Source organism: Typopeltis vanoorti, chromosome 13, assembly GCF_054136105.1.
Source record: "Typopeltis vanoorti isolate ZY-2024b chromosome 13, IOZ_Tvanoo_1.0, whole genome shotgun sequence".
NCBI classification, from domain to species: Eukaryota; Metazoa; Arthropoda; class Arachnida; order Uropygi; family Thelyphonidae; genus Typopeltis; species Typopeltis vanoorti.
Window position 1 is genome coordinate 74,247,522 of NC_143561.1, and position 17,148 is coordinate 74,264,669.

The window sequence follows — 17,148 nt, forward strand, 5'->3', positions numbered from 1 at the left end:
GTTTTTTTTTAAAGACTGAAAACAATGCATTAGTGAAACTGATAACTTACTCTGATGGTGCAGTATTTTCATACTGCAGTGTTGATGGTGTATCCTTTGTCCTCTGGCTTATCTCTGCATTTTTCAGTTCCTACAGAAAAATGTAAGCATGTTCAAATTGAATACAATGATTACATTTCAGAAAATATTAACAATCTAGAGTAGCAGTGTCCAACAGAATTTTCAGAATTTCCAGACTTTTTATATGAGCAATGCCATTACTTGGGGTTGGGAGAAAATAAGAGGACTCTGGGCATAAATTTTCAAAATTACAGAAGATGAAGGTAATTTAATAAAATTTAAGTTAAAATTTTTCCTTTAGAGAAAGAAATATTATTGTATATACACAGAGGACTGTTCTGTAAATTCATAGTCAAAGGTGACAAAGCAGCACAATGAGAATTCTGGAAAAAAGTAGAATCTTGGTTACAGGGATTTATTTATTTTTTTAAATATATAGCCTAGTGGCTGTGCGCTTCGCAACCATATGCCTGGGGAAGGAGTGTCCTAGGTTCGATTTTCCCATTGGTGACGTGAGGAGCTGGAGGATCTTCCTTATCCATAGCCAAGTTAGCCAGTCTTGGGCGCGGACAGTAGGGTTTTTCCCCCAGTTTATCCTGGGGTTTTTCATCCTGCAAAGCAGCCAAACTGGCCTTGAGAACTCAACACTGCAGGACATAGGATACACCAAGGTGTAGGGCTGACCACCTTATCCTGTGAGCGGTTTGAGGTCCAATTATTAATAAACTCTTGACACTGCAAGGTAAAAGAGGGTTAAAGGAAGATGAGATATCCCAGAAGTTTGAAAATACAATACATTTGTACTGGGCAGACTAAATGTTAGAATCAGGTAACTAGTTCTACACACACACTCAACTTAAAAGCTAGGATGTCTGTGGGAGGGGTATTAAAGCACTGCTGAAGAAGAGCATACTTCCACAGAACACTCTTTTTCATAAGCAGAGTAGCAGCAATTTCACACTAAGCAGGGATAATTGTCTACCAACCAAAGTAATTCATAAACATTTATGACACTGGGATTTGAAACCAAACATGTGTAGGCTTGAATCTCACTGTAACAAAAAGATGATTTTCATCACCTAGTGGAGAAAAAAAAAAAAACTTGTTTATAGAGGTCTGAGGTGCCTTGAAAAGTTGTCTCTAAAGCACTGTTCTCATATCGCAACTCTAAGCCTGTCCAAAGTATGGATATGACACAATTACAACCTTTTGGGAAGAATGTCATAAAAATAAAAAAATAAATAAAAAAATTCTGAAATTGCTATAAAAGACAGGTTTTGGAGAATTGTTAGATAATTCTTTGTTGAGTGAGGGAATATACACATGCAACAGAGAAACTTGCTTAATTTTAAAAGCTCCAGCACTGAGACACATTCTGAAAGATCAAAAAGTAATTGATAATTACTATGCCAGTGTTTCTCAAAGTGTGGTATGCGTACCCCTGGGGGGGGGGGGTACGTGAAAGGTCTTCAGGAGGTATGTGGCAATTTTGGGCTATGCATCATTAACGCATGGAATAAAATTTAATGTATCCGTGAAGTTTGAGATCGCAAAACGTTCCTATTGTTTTATTGTATCGCTGAATAAGGTACAGAGACATCTGCAGGCTCTGTAATATGTTTCTCAACAAACAGTTCAATTAGAGACAACTGGGATAAAAATGGCCCTAACTAATGAATCACACATTCCCTCCCACAGAAAATGCTGTATAGACTCGAGCAAAACCATATGTTGCACCAGCAACATATGGTTTTAATTGAGCGAATGTGTTAAAACTAAGAAATATACAGTGAATGTGTTTCAGATATGGAATTCGGTTGAAATGAATTAGCATTTCAACTCAACTGCTGGCTTGCCTTTGTCTTCGGATCGTGCGATCTTTTGTTAATACCACACCAATCATATGCATGTCTTCATAGATGCTTTATCTTTACTGGCCTACCATTGCTGTCTGTTTCGGGCTCTGCTTTCACTAGTCATTTGTGAAGGACTGTTCAGTAAACACGGTAATTTTTTTTAGCTTTCAAATTCTTAAGTATGGATCATTGGTTAAAGACTGGATTTATAAAAGCAAAAAAGAAGAGGAATATAGCAGATACAAGTAGCTGTAAGCAACAAGAAAACGTTGATATTGTATCTGGATCAAATGAAATTGATAAGGGTGTGTCGTCTGACATCTCTAAAGAACCAACTAGGAAGAAGATGAAAAAACTTCGTAAGTACGATATGAATTACTTGAAATGTGGATTTTCATGGACGGAAATGAAGAGGAACCTATTCCATTATGTGTAATTTGCGGTGAAACTTTAAAAAATGAAAGCATGAAATCATCTAATTTAAATCGAAACATAATGAATACAAGGACAAACCTGTGGAATTTTTTCAAAACAAACTAAAAAATTTAAAAGATTTCAAAAAATGATGTCGATCATGTCAGAAGGCATAAATACGAAGGCTTTAGAAGTTTCATATCACGTGTAGCTATTAATAGCAAAAAGTGGTGCAGCGGAAACAATAGCAGAAATTATGATCGGAGATAATGCAAAAAGGTCTTTTGATCAAATTTGCCTTTAAAATAGTACTGTTCATTGAAGAATCACTGAAATGGCTGAAAATATAAAACAAACATTGCTATCCGATATACGTAAGAGTCGTTATTATGCGTTGCAGGTAGATGAGAATCCACCGACATTACAAATTTTGCAAATCTTCTAGTGTTCATTAGGTACGAAAAAAATAAAAAAATTCATGATGACCTTTTATATTGCCAACCCTTGCCAGAACATACAACAGGAGAAGAAATATTCAACAGTATAAATACATTTATGCATCAAGCTTGATTGGAAAAGTTGTGTTGGAATAGCACGGACGGAGCGAAATCCATGGTTGGATCTAAACAGGGCTTGTTTCAAGGATTCAAGATGTTGCACCAGATGCAAAGTCGACACACATCGCTGCATAAACAGGGAGGCTTTGGCTACACACATGATGTCTACAGACCTAAGAAAAGTTCTTGATGAAGCTGTAAAAATCATAAATTATATTAAAGGCCATCTTCTAAATGCCAGACTTTTCTCTAAACTTTGCAAAGAAATGGGAAGCAACTATACACAACTTCTTTTCCATATTGATGTTCGTTGGCTTTCTCGTGGAAAACTCCTTACTTGTTTATTTGAACTTCGGAATGAACTACAAGTTTTTCTTGATGAAAAGTTTGAATTGAAAAGCATTTACATGATTGGAAATGGCTCAGGCAGATATATTTACTGTATTAAATAGTCTTAATTTGGCTTTACAATGCAAGGAAATTTATCTACCAAGTAAACTGCCAAAGGCAAGGAAATTTATCTGCCAAAAAGTGAACACCACATTAGCAAAGATGAAGTTATGGCAAAAGCGGGTAATGGAGAATTTAACGCGTTTCCATCTCTTCATGAATTGCTCACAAGTTCAAATGAACAAATTGATGATGATGATGTGAGAATTATTATCATGCAGCATTTACAAAGCTTACAAATGAATCTCAAAAAGTATTGCCTTGAATTGGACATTAATATTGAGTGGATAAGATACCATTTCAGTATCAACAAATCTATGCCAAAGGGTCTATTGTCAATAGAGGAAGAACAACTTTTAGAACTAGTTTCTGATGGTTTCCTAAAAATAAATACAGCGAGAATACGATATCATCATTTCGGCTACAAATACAGAATGAATTTCCTGAATTAACAGATAAAGCTCTAAGGTTCATTTTTCCATTTCCAAGTTCATATCTGTGCAAAGTTGGATTTTCGGCGCTTGTAGATATTAAGACGAAGAAGAGGAACTGCATTATAGATCGAACTGCATCTGAGATTGAAATTAGCAACTATAGAGCCAAATTTTGCTGAAATTTTATCTCACCATTTCACTCCTCTCATTGATGATAAATTATTTCAAGTAAGTAAAAATTTATAGTATCTTTATAAAGTTTGTTCTATTAAAAATAAATCATATTTTTTGTTTACATGTAAATCTAAATTCAAATAAAATATATTTTATTTATTTATTTATTATTATTATTATTATTTTGATAAGGGGGTACACTTGGTAATAATAAAAATTTAAAAAGGGGTACATGGATATCTGAAGTTTGAAAAACACTGCACTATGCAATACAAAAGCAAGCAACAGAAAGGAGGTTCAGACAATTAATAGCTTTAAACAAAACAAGTGCATGCAAAACACAGTAAGCTAAACGTAACTCAGGATAAATGTACAGTCAAACTAGGTTATAATGAGGGGAAACCTACAAATTTCCTCTTTATAACCACTACTCACTATATCAGTGATGAGTTAAACCACCTCTCTTTTTTTTAATTCTCAATAACTCGATAAAAATATAGATTTAAAAACAAAAAAGATTAGAAAGAACAATATAATATATTATTACATACCTAGATATTATTTTTATCAATCTGCTTGTATAAACTACAATACACTTAATATGAACACAGTTCTAAACACAGTTTATTTCTTTGTAACTAGCTAATTAATAACAAACACAATCTCAATTAGTCTTTTTACTTATGAATCTTAAAACTGATGTTTGTTATCAAGATTTCATTCTGATATTTCACAAATTTCCCCTTAAAACACTCAATGCATTAAAGCCTCAATTGTCTCCATTCCTTAAAAAAAAAAAATTACTGATGTGTCTATTGCACCATGAGATTGGGAGATTTGTATGTACTGACTGTGATTCATTTTCATCGCTTATCATACCATCATCATCATGGTCATCATCTTTACCATCGTCTTTGTCCATGTCATAGAGGCTACAATGCCACTCTGTAGGAAGACCACTAGTTAACAAGTTGTCATCGATGTCATTATTAAAACCTAGAACGTTACATAGCAACCATTTGGATGCTAATAAATTATTTTCTTTGCTTCCATCAACTTCATCTATGATTGAAATTTTATTTTAATTTAATTTAGATTTCTTGAAGCAACTAGATATGGTTATCAAAGTAACATTGTTCCATACATCATTCATTAAATGTATAGCATCCAATAATTTCTGTTCTCTTTGACTGATTAGATGCAGAACTACAAATCTTTTATAAAATCCTTTCAAACTCTTAATTACATCCATGTCTTTTGGTTGTAAAATTGACGTTTGATAATATTTGAGCATACGAGCATCATTAAGAAAGTCTGATTTTTTTCAACGAACACATTTTCCCTTGCTGAATTTAAATGTATTGTCAAGTGTCATATAATAATAAAAAAAAGTCCTGTTTCGTTGACATTGCAGATGTCTTTGTCATTGAAATCTTTTCCGGTTTCTGCCCAAACCAAAGTCAAATCCATTCATTTGCCATTATCAGATCTGCAGATTGAGATTCTCCACTAATTGTTGAATAAAAAGGTCTATATCCACCAACACTCTCTGCAGAATCACTCATCTCCCACACTTCCTCTAAAATATCCCCAGCAACCTTATACTCTTCATACTATCTGTGCTTCCCAAATTTTAAAACTTTACACTTCAACATCTCTTCATTCTTTTGAAAACTAGGTGACTAAATCTGTGCACAGTAATCCATTTGCAGTCTGATCAAAATCTTTTTGTTAAAATTCTGAGGATATCCACCAACACTCCCTGCAGATCCTTCATCTTCCACACTTGCTCTAAAATATCCCCAGCAATCTTATACTCTGCATACAATCCATGCTTCCCAAATTTTACAACCTTACACTTTGCTTTGCTACACTGAACTGGTAGCCCCCACCCATTTATCCAGTCTACTCAAATCCACATGCAGTGTTACAACATCCTCTACTATGGCTCCAACTTTCCTCTTCTGGGATACTGTTCATCAATACACAATTGCCGATATCTATCAGGAGCATCCTAGCTTAGTCAATATAGATGAAGCCCTTTGGTCGTAAAGACCTGGGTTCAATTCCCGTCAGTGATGTGAGAACCTTTATCTGGTCTCTTTCAATTAAAGGTGAATTAGCCGGTCTCATACAGAGGTGGGAGGTTTTTTCACCCGGAAACTCAGGTTTTTCATCCTCCAAAACAGTAAAACCGGCCCTGTGAACACACATGGATTACAGTCATTAATACGTCCCAGTCATATGATGGTCCTGAGTCCAGATAAAATTTAGGGATTGGGGAAAGCAATGGTGAACTACCCTGTAAAAATCTCGCCAGGAATACTTTGTGGGCAAAGCCTACAAAGTCACCTACGGTCGGAAACAACTGAAAGGAAAATTCAGTCACTCGATATCTATCAGACAACCAATCTCCAATTCAGTGCATTAATCTACTATTGAACTCCATCTGTTTAAATTTGATTACCAGCTTGTCATGTGGCGATCTATCAAGGGCCTTAGCAAAATCTAAATATGTTACTGTGTATGCATTCCCTCTGTCCAATGCATCTGTAACCTTGTGATAATAAGTAAACATGTTGCTAAAACACAATTTTCCTTTGGCAAACTCATGATGTCCATCGAACAGAATGTTGCTGTTGTCAACCCAATTCTGAATCCTGGTCCTCACTAGCCTCTTTAACACCTTAGCTGGCCTGGTTGGACGAGTGGTTAGCATACCCACTCTCCAACCAACAGGTTGTGGGTTCAAATCCTCTCATAGGCATGGATGTGATTGTCATTAGGTGGAAGATGAATTTCATCACCCAGTGTGAAACCACTGCTCTGCTTATTGGGGACCTGAAGTAGCTTTCAAAAGTCCCATGTTTAGTCTCTAAAGCAGGGTTTCCAGACAATGTAAAAAATAAATTAAAAATACAAAAAAAAAAAACATAAAATTGATAAAAATAGGGGGAAAAAATCCTTATCCCACCCACAGTACAAAATACACTATAAGTTTGAGTATCTTTCATATGTGGTAGCAACATAAAAAGCTACAACTCCAGGCAAACAGACTGGCCAGAAATTTGAGGCCTTAAGTCTTATCATCCCCTTTATGATGCAGAACATTTTGTCCTCATTCCAATCCTTTGGAACTTAGCACAATCTAAGACTCATATCAATGCTTCTGTTAACTCCCAGGAAATTCCTTCCATGAATAGGAATTAATGATATACCATTAATTCCTACAGCCTTACTGACATCAAGGTTTTTCAATTGCTCATATACCTCCTGCTCACTCACCATCAGTATCTGGACTAGTATTGAAAAAACTCCCCATATATCTTTTGGCCTATTAGCTAACTGCTGCCCATACTGCACTTTTGCTTCCCTTACCAAGCAAGTCACTTTTTTTTTGCTAATTTTTATTTTAATTTAATTCTATAACATGCTATTGCATGCATAGTGGGACTCCACTGTAAGCATGCACCCTAACTATGTTATTCTTTATTGTTATTCTTAGTATTGTTTGAAATAACTGGACTGATGATGTCCTAAGATACTTAGGACAAAATATTTACTTATTAAAAATAATTTAATTACTGTGGTTTACATGTTCATGTTTAGTTATTTCCTCCAATGTTGTTTTATCACTAACATGGCCAGATGACCAAATCTGTGCACAGACATCCAAATGAAGTCTAATTAGTGCCTTATATAGTGAAACTATCACCTCACCATCTGTGCATAATAGCAATTTTCTTGGTAACCTTTACAACTTTTGCAATGTGTCCTCTGAACTTCAGTTCCCTATCTGCCAATATCCCAACTTCCCTTGCCTCCTCTACCTTTATTTGCGAAATGATAAATAAACAGTCATCAGATGAACGATGTGACCTGCAGTGTTGTCTAAAGCATTTAACTTTCTTCCTTCTTTTACATCTCAAAAAGGTTGTTAAAAAACTCTCCATTGCAACTGAAGGTGTCAGGAAGCTTAAACAACCATATTCCAAACCTGGCAGAAATTGGAAGAATAATGTGATTTCTACAGGTTAGAAGCAACTATATACTAAAATTGGGCAATACAACTACACTCCAACTTGTAGAAGTGCCAATGTAGAACAATACTATTACACTTCAAATTGAACTGAATTTTTCAAATGGCCCAATGAAATTGTAACACAAAGACTGGATTTTCTCTCTATTGGTTATAGATGTCTAAGAGAACCTTATCTCACTATATGTTCCAACTCTTTACTTAAATTTTGAAACACTATCATAGGAAAATCAAACAACTATAACCAAAATTAAGAAATCAAACATACCTCAGAAAATCAATCCTATCAAATTTATGCATAAATCTACAAACAAAAATCTTACATTTCATAAATGTTACAGCATAAATGCTAAAAGAGACCCAAATAGAAGTGCTTCCCAGAGGAAAAATTCCTGGACACATGTTAATTTCTAACATTAATGTCACTTATATTAAGAAAAATATCAAAAATATTATACTATATCAAATGAAAAAAAAATTCCAGCAGAGATATTTTTAGAATCTTCCCAGAAGTCTCTGGAATAATTATGTATATAAACCTCTCCAGTACCAGATGGCCCTAATTCTGTCCTTTTCCATTGGTGATTCGAACAACCATCATTCTTTATGCTGCTTTTTATGGGAATAAAAGTTGACAATTTAACTTTAATGCAGACATGGAATTCAATGGAGGTAACTGGATCATGTCAAAACCTAATTTAGTTTTTGATGCTAAAGACAACTCCCTATAAGCAAAGACAGTCAAATATCCAAAGGCTGTCATATCATCTACACCACAGCAATTGTTTAGTTTATTTTAATGGTATTGATTACAACAGAGAATGATAAGAAAATAATTAATATTTATTAACTTATTAGCTGATATTATTATATCCAGCATCTTCAGAGCACAAGAATGGTTTGTCACAGTACACAAAACAATAGCAATTTGGTACAACAGTGGGACTAGTTTAAAAAAAAATTGTAACAGAAAACACAAGGAACTATAGTCTTAATTGGTGCATCCATATTGAAAAAAAGGGAGAAAACAAGTATTAATTAGATCTTAAAATGAGTATCTCCAAGATTTTTGGTTGAGGTTTGGAGTATGTTTTAAAGCTGCTGTTTATTACAAAAATAATCTCTCTGACTTAAGACTTCTGTGGCACTTTTGTTTTCTTCCATATGATCCTATGTGAAGGGATATCCAAGGCATGGTCTGCTAGACCAGCCATAACGATAGTGCTGAATTTATTTTTTATGTATGATCAAAGGCAGATGCCAACAGTTCTTCCTGTCTGTCCATAGCAAGCCAGGTCACAAGAAAAGGACACTTCACAAATTCCTGGATGTGATAAAGAAGAGGGGTTTGTCCTTAGGCAAACAGATGAGAGTTGCCAATTTGACATAAGGTTTAAATATAGTGAGTAGTTGATATTTATTAAGCACCCTAGATGTCTTTTTCAGATGTGCCTTGAATGTATGGGATGGTAATAGTTTTGCTGTAGTTTTGTGCGATAGGCAATAGAGGAAATTTCAAGGAGCATTTAATATTTTTTCTATCCTATGGGAATTATAGCCATTGGCAAAGAAAGTCTGAAGCAAGCGAGTTCAGTGGTAAAGAGCACTGTCATTGGAACAGATAGCTCTAGCTCTGTGAGTTAGCATTTTTAGAATGACATACTGTTGAGCTGAATGATGGTGTGAATCTTTGTGCAAATATCTCCCTGTATGTGTGGGTTTTCTATCAACAAAAAAAGATAATGAACCATCAGGGGCTGTGTGATTAGTGCATCTAAGAAGGGCAGACAGTCATTAGCTTCCTGTTCCATTGTGAAGTGAATTTTAAGGTGTTGGCTATTTAAATGTACTAAAAAATGTATCCAATGTGTCTGGACGATGTGGAAAAATAGTAAACACATCAACATAGCATAGCCAAACCACTGGTTTGAGAGTGGTTATATTCATAGCTAGATATTCCAAATGCTTTCCAAACTATTTCAAAAAAACATTCGGCACTATCATCATGGCAAGTTGGGTCTAGCAGACTATGCCTTGGTTACCTCCTTCACACAGGATCAAATGGATGAAAACAAAAGTGCTACACAGAAGTCATTATAAGTCAGAGAGAGAGAGTGTGTGTGTGTGCTTTTGAATCAACAGTAGCTTTAAAATATACTCCAAGCCTCAACAAGTTATGGCTGTATAAATTTACCATAAATCTAGGAGAAAGTCATTTTAAGGTCTAATTAATACTTATTTTCTCCAATTAGGACTAGTTCCTTGTGTTGTTCATTACGATTTTTTTAAACAAGTCCCACTGTTATACCATATTGTTGATGTTTCATGTACTATGACAAACTGTTCTTGTGCTCTTCTTATGCCTGCCTGGTTGGCTGAGTGGATCCGCTCTCCAGCCAAAAGGATGCGAGTTTGAATCCCGGCATGGGCATGGATGTTTGTGATTGTCTGTGGAAATGCCAGTGGTAGTCGGTAGTAGATGGCGTTGGTGTAGTTGCAGTTTGGTGATTGAATGGTGGTGGTGGAGTTTGTAGAGCAGATGCCCTCCCTCGATGAGCCCTTAGACTTCCTGGAGGTGTCAAATAATAATAATAAAGATGATGGATATAATACCAGCAAAATATCAGCTAATAAGTTAATAAATATTAATTATTTTCTTATTAGTCTATGTCGTAATCAATACCATTAAAATAAACTAACATGTAGAAAGGCTGCCAACATATAAGCCTTTCTACTCATCTGAGAATTCACCACAGGAATTTGTATCCTGATTATCAATCTATCACCAAACCACGATGGTTCTTCATAAAGTTGATTGGAGATCCTATGGAAAGTAAGTTGATTCCAAATTGAGGTGAATTTGGAATCAACCCAGTGGCAGCAAGTATGAGGGTTTCATAAAAGTTATTGTGGGAACTGATAAGAGGACAATTTTAAGAGTCTATTGAAAAATTATCATTAGATAGAATAACAAAAGCAAAGATTATTTCAAGAATTGGAAGACAACTCTGCATCTCCACAGTTATGTAAGTATTACACATTCTCTAAAAAAAAGGCTAGACAGCAAATAGATCAAGGCCATAAATGACACCAACATTACTTATTCCACCACTAAGGCAAGGTTATTAATAAGACTTGATACAAGCACTAGAGCTTGAAAAAAAATTATCACACCCATGTTAATGCCACTGCAAAATATACTAATGATTTATCCATGTGACAGATGTACTACAAGAGAGGTAAAAGCAATGCTAAAATTCAGCTGAAATATGCTTCCTCCTCCTCCTCCTCTCATCCCGTCTAACATAAGCTATTGCATCTCTTGTAAGGCTAATGATTTTCTGAAAACCGAGTAAGTACAAGGGGGTGGTACAAAAGCAATGCTTCCCATTCTTTCTCAGAAAATATAATTTATTTCATAATGGCTTTTATATGGGTTAATCCTCTGCCTTTCATAAGCATTCTCTCATTTTTCAACAGTCTCCATCATTCTTTTATATATTATACCACTGCTGAGTGAGATGCATGCAGATCCATAGCAAAAGCAAGAATCTCCAAGCATATGCCAACCCAATAAAGTCTTTACTCTGATGTGAGCTCTTCACAAACAGCTATCAGCTAATCATACAAAATGGCATCCTTCAGAAGGCTCAAATGGTGGTAGTCAGAGAGTGAGATCTTTCATTATTCGATCTCCAAGCACTGTCATATGCTTTTTCCACATCAAAGAAAACTGATACTAAGTGCTCATGCTTTAGGAAAGTATCTTTAGGAAAGTAACGGCTGCATTCAGCTAGATTATGTCAGTTATAGACCGATATTTGCAGAAGCAAGACTGTGTTCTGGAAAAAAGGTTGTCTCTCTCTCTCTCTCTCTCCAGAAACCAGAAAAGCTGAGAGTTAACCATTTCCCAGAAGGTTGAGAGTGACTGTATTGCTGGCATTTAAAGCAGTGCAAAGGGGTTTGGGATATAGAGCCATACTGGGCAGTTGAGATAACCTGCTTTTGCAATGTTGGTGGTTTTGGTGTATTGAAGGTAAGGATGATGTTCCTGGTGAATACCAAGTACCCCATCCCTACATATGAGGATTCTTCTTCTGACTGTCACTCCTTGGTCCTTTAGTTTAGAACATATCTCCTCATCAGGAACTTCAAGGAGGTCCCACTGTGATATTATGCCTCTAGAAAAGTTTAAGGTTTTGTGTGGAGTAACCATAATTGTTATTTCTGCAATAGATGTTGCACAAAGCAATTCTTTGGGATGTGTCACTATCGCTGTTTCAATAAGAATATCTCCTGTATAGAGTTTATCTTCGCAGATTTTGAAAATCCTGCAACCCTTCCAAATTCTTTTGCATGAAGAATGGTGATAATTTTCCATGTGGACATTCTCCTGTTGAATGCAGAATTAAGAAAAGTGGCATATTTATTGCAGTTTGTGATGTTTCTTTTGTTAGGAGAGTTAGATCTCATATGGAAAGAAAAGCACAGTACAAGAATAAAAATGAAATGGGCCAGTAATATTACTCTGAGATTTCCTCCACCATGAACAGTTCCTCATATTGAAGGGGTCCAAAATAGTTCATATCATTCTGTCTACTGCAAAGGTGGAAATATTCATTTGTGTAGATGTGATTTCACATCAGTAGTAGATGGACCATTTGCGTTAAATCATTACTCACAGCAAAGATCTCCGCATCTAGTTGAATGATGTGAATCATGCTTCAAGGATAAGAAGTCAACTACTCAAACAGTGAGGTTATCTTCCTTAAAAACTTTAATATGCATCATGGATAAGGATATGCTTCAAGGATAAGAAGTCAACTATTCGAACAGTGAGGTTATCTTCCTTGAAAACTTTAATATGCACCTTCCACTGGTTCCCTCTTTCCATTCCACTGACCAAGTTGGAAGAGATGAGGCATTTACTGTAAGTAATGATTTACTGCAAATTGTCCATCTATCAATGAGAACACTACAAAAACCTCTCCACTGAGCTCAGTACTTAGATCTTTTTGTAACCGGTCTTCCTTCTAAGCATAATGCAGAGGTCATTTCTCCTCTGAGTAACTGAGCCCATAATCTTGTATAGAATCAATGCTTGTGAAATATCTTTTCCTCGATCATTCTGTTGAAAGTGGCCTCGTGCACTTCAGAATTATGACAGTGCCAAATGGGATGATGTCTGGGACATCTAACAAGCAGATTACTATTTCCATCTTCCAGATCCAAACACTTTCTTTGACTACATCACAGAAATTATCCCTGTGGGAACAAGTGCCCACTCCATTCAATCCTCCAATCTAACATCCAGGCATTGTTCTCCAATGAGTAATCCAAACATATTTCAAGTGAGTTGAAAAACTTTACCTTAATTCTCAGAAAAAACACACCACTTGCACGAATGGATATTACGCCTTCTGATCTCTTCAAAATCTATTAAACAGCTGGTGTCTGTCTGTACTTCCACCTCTCTCATCTGAATATCACTACCATAATAAGCCCTAAAGGCAAAGCAGACCACCTGTCATCATCTACTCCTAATCTGGTAGAGATGACTAGACAAATCACTTCTAACCATATCAGAAGTAGTACATTACGTGAGTGTTCTGAAAAGTTCTCGGTCTCGACCATAAATGGCAACACTACTGGAAAGATTTTTTTTTTTCTAAGTTGGTACATCTGCCATATGCATCCATGTGAAATTGCAAATCATTCTATCAAGTAGTTTGTTTTATACAGCTGTCTAAAGCAAAAGCTTTGTCTGTATCCCTTGAAATGGATAAAATCGAGTATCATGCAGTTATAAAATTCCTTGCAAAAGAAATTCATTCGAAGTTCATAAAAGTTTATGGGCACTCTTCTCCCTTTGTTATCGACAATTAAGAAATGGGCTGCCGAGTTTAAATGTGGCCGTACCAGCCCTGAAGATGATCCATGTGAAGGACATCCAAAAAGTGTAACAACACCAGAAATCATTGATCAAGTGCACGATATGGTATTGGACGGGTGAGTCAAAGTGCATGAAATTGCTAAGACTGTATATTATAATACTTCATTCATATTTAACATAATCCACCATGTCAAAGCAAGACTTATAAATATTATTTGTTGTTAGTCTTTTACTTGTAATATATTATTCATATAAATGCTTTGAGTTTTGTTTGTTATTAATTAATTGTATAACCTTAGGATATGTAATAGTAATAAAAAGACTCTATATAAAAATGACATTCAATTTATTTACTTAATTCTGTAAAATTTATTATAAGAAACTGTGTGTATATAAATTTAAATGTACCTTATATGAACTGTGATATATATTTTTGTTATTTCTATAAGTAAAGGTAATTTTATGGAATTCTACTGATGGGATTTGATTGGCTACTGATGGAGAAACAGAGTTTGTTTTAGTTAGCTCGTGCTGAGAGCGTGAGCTACTGTGTATAAAGAGAAAAGTCAGTTGATATAAGCTGAACGGGTTAAAACCGGATTTTGGCAGGAAAAGGAGAACGTAGTTGATTGGAAAGAAAAAGTAAAGAGAGAAGCCCTGGAGACAGCATAAGAGATCGATAGTGAGTGGCAGAAGGGGAGTTGATATATGCCGAAAATTGTCTAGTAATGGATAAGGAATTAATAGGCATTTTGAATTACTTCTATAGGAGTTCTGATACTACAATAATTTTCTAATGGTTAATGGAAGAATAGTGCAGAACTGAAGTTAATACATAGAAGAAAATAAGGAGTCAGTAAATAACTTAAACCAAGTGCATCAAGACATGTGTATTACTGTGTCTATAATTCAGTTATTATACTGGAAGATTTATTTTAAATTGTGTTACCATAAAGTAAAAGTCAATAAGAAATGCAAATGTGCCTATGCGAATTCGATGCTTAGAAGCGGTAACCCGATAAGAGGTAATTTCTCCTCTGAGTAACTGAGCCCATAATCTTGTATAGAATCAATGCTTGTGAAATACCTTTTCCTCAATCATTCTGTTGAAAGTGGCCTCGTGCACTTCAGAATTACGACAGTCCTTTCTATGACTTGTGAAGCAATATCAGTTAATTCCATCAGATATATTTTGACCTTAGCTGTGGTGTTATGTCAATCAATGGTCAGATGTTAGATGTACCGAAGTACCTTTCCCTCGATACAATAAGTGTTATGTTGTTCTATTAACAGTTAGCTGACTGAGAAAGAATATAGTGTAGCCTGTCATAAGATTAGTTATTGTAACATTTGGAAGCTTAAACTTTTAAGAACTAATCTCAACTTGATTGACTGAGCATAAAGAACTGAAAAATTAAAGTTTGATAGTTAATGGATTGTAATCATTCTGAATGCTTTAAACTGAGCTAATACATTTTTGATATGATTCATCCAATTGGATAGAGAGAGAGAACTATGTGAAAGAAATACTAAAGCTTTAGAATTAAGAAATGTCAACATTAGTATACAAACCTAAACTAGAAGTTACTAATATCTGAATATGAATTCTTGTAAATTCTAATTGGATAACTTTTTGCAGATAGTTATACTTGTATGTTCATGTTGTACCATTCCACATCAAACGTTTTCTTTTGTTGAGTTAAACTTGGTGTTTGCCTGATTTTCTTTCACTGCACCGCTCATAAAATTAATCAGACCTTTGTGAAAGCCTTAAACGCTATTAACAACCTCGGCCTGAAAATAAAGTGATAAAATAAATATAGTTGATGATTGATTCTTCTATATTATTTGGACTAATCTGAATATAGGGTGGTGCAGTATAATATAAATTTTCTTATATTCAAATGAGCATCAATCAACAACTAATGAAGAAGAACGGAATTTAAAGAGGTAAAAATAAGTTTAACAAACCATCATAATTCGAACAGTCAGTTAGGAGGGACGTTCCAACAGTAGGCATTTCAAAAGAATGTGTAGGATATATTTTGCATGAAGAATTGCAAATGAAATAGCTTTGCACAAGATGAGTGCTGCATAGATCAAAAACACACTCGCACGAAATTCTCTGAACAGTGCTTGGAGAGTTTTAACAAGAATAAAACCGATTTTGCGGGTCGATTTATTCTTATGGATGAGACTTGGATTCACCAATACCAGAATCCAAACAGAATCAAAACAGTGGACAAAAGCCAGTTGTTCAGCGCAAAAGACAAGGTCATGGAATCGTTTTTTTTGGGATGCTAAAGGCATTCTGTTTATTAATTATCTTGAAAAGGGTAAAACAATAACCAGGGAATATTATTCCGATCTTTTAACTAGACTAGACAAGAAAATTTGTGAGAAAAGACCTGGTTTGCAGAAGAAAAAAATCACCTTTCATCAGGACAATGCACTTGCCCACAAAGGTGTTTTGGTAATGGAGAAAATTAAGGGATCTGCACTATGAATGATCATCCACCCAATTCCCCTTCTGACTTCTGTCTCTTTCCAAAACTAAAACTCTTCCTCGCTGGTCAGCGTTTTTCTTCGAATCAATAGGTGAGTGATTGCAGCTGTAGAGGGGTATTTTTTGCAGATCTTACCGAGAACCACTTCAGGGATAGGATAATGGTGCTGGAGCATCGCTGGAATAAATGTATTAGTCTTAAGGGAGATTTAAGTTGAAAAATAAGAATAATTTTGAAATTATAAATTCGTTTTTTCATTATTAGGCTGAGAACTTTTCCGATCACCCACATACGTGCTTTCTGTGGTCTTTTGCCACAGACATCAGAAAAACATTGAATAACCTAGATACTAACAGGCTAAGGTATACAACAAAAGGGTGTGGATTTAGATCCTACCACATATATGGTAGGATCCATGTCTTCAAGTGAGAGATAAATTTCAATGCCTGGTGTGAAATCACTGAAGGCTTGAAGTGGTTGAAAATTAATTAAAAAATCACACAAAAAAATTTTAACCTATTCATGATACTGAAGTATTATGGATTTACAAGCTTTCAACCTTTCTACTCCACATTATGAAAGTAAGCTCATATTTCAGCCAATTTAAAAAAAAGGAAGATAACAGTCTGAAATCAAACTATTAACTTATAGACCTGCCTCAGTCCTCCCTGCAAGATGGATCCATACCAAATCTCCTTGTGTACATAACTCACCTCTAGACAGATAGTATGCAGAGGTTTGAAAAATTTATATTGCTGTGCTTG

The 17,148-nt window shown here is 35.2% G+C and overlaps 1 protein-coding gene across 2 annotated transcripts in view; it reads right to left on the reverse strand.

The window, feature by feature from the left end:
• Nup58 (nuclear pore complex protein Nup58) overlaps positions 1–17,148 on the reverse strand; it is a 271,379-nt gene that overhangs the window by 116,704 nt on the left and 137,527 nt on the right. For both annotated transcript variants that reach the window (XM_090402967.1, XM_090402968.1), the window contains exon 7: positions 51–130. In XM_090402967.1, the coding sequence (XP_090259093.1) occupies positions 51–130 (80 nt within the window). The remainder of the gene's footprint in view (positions 1–50; positions 131–17,148) is intronic.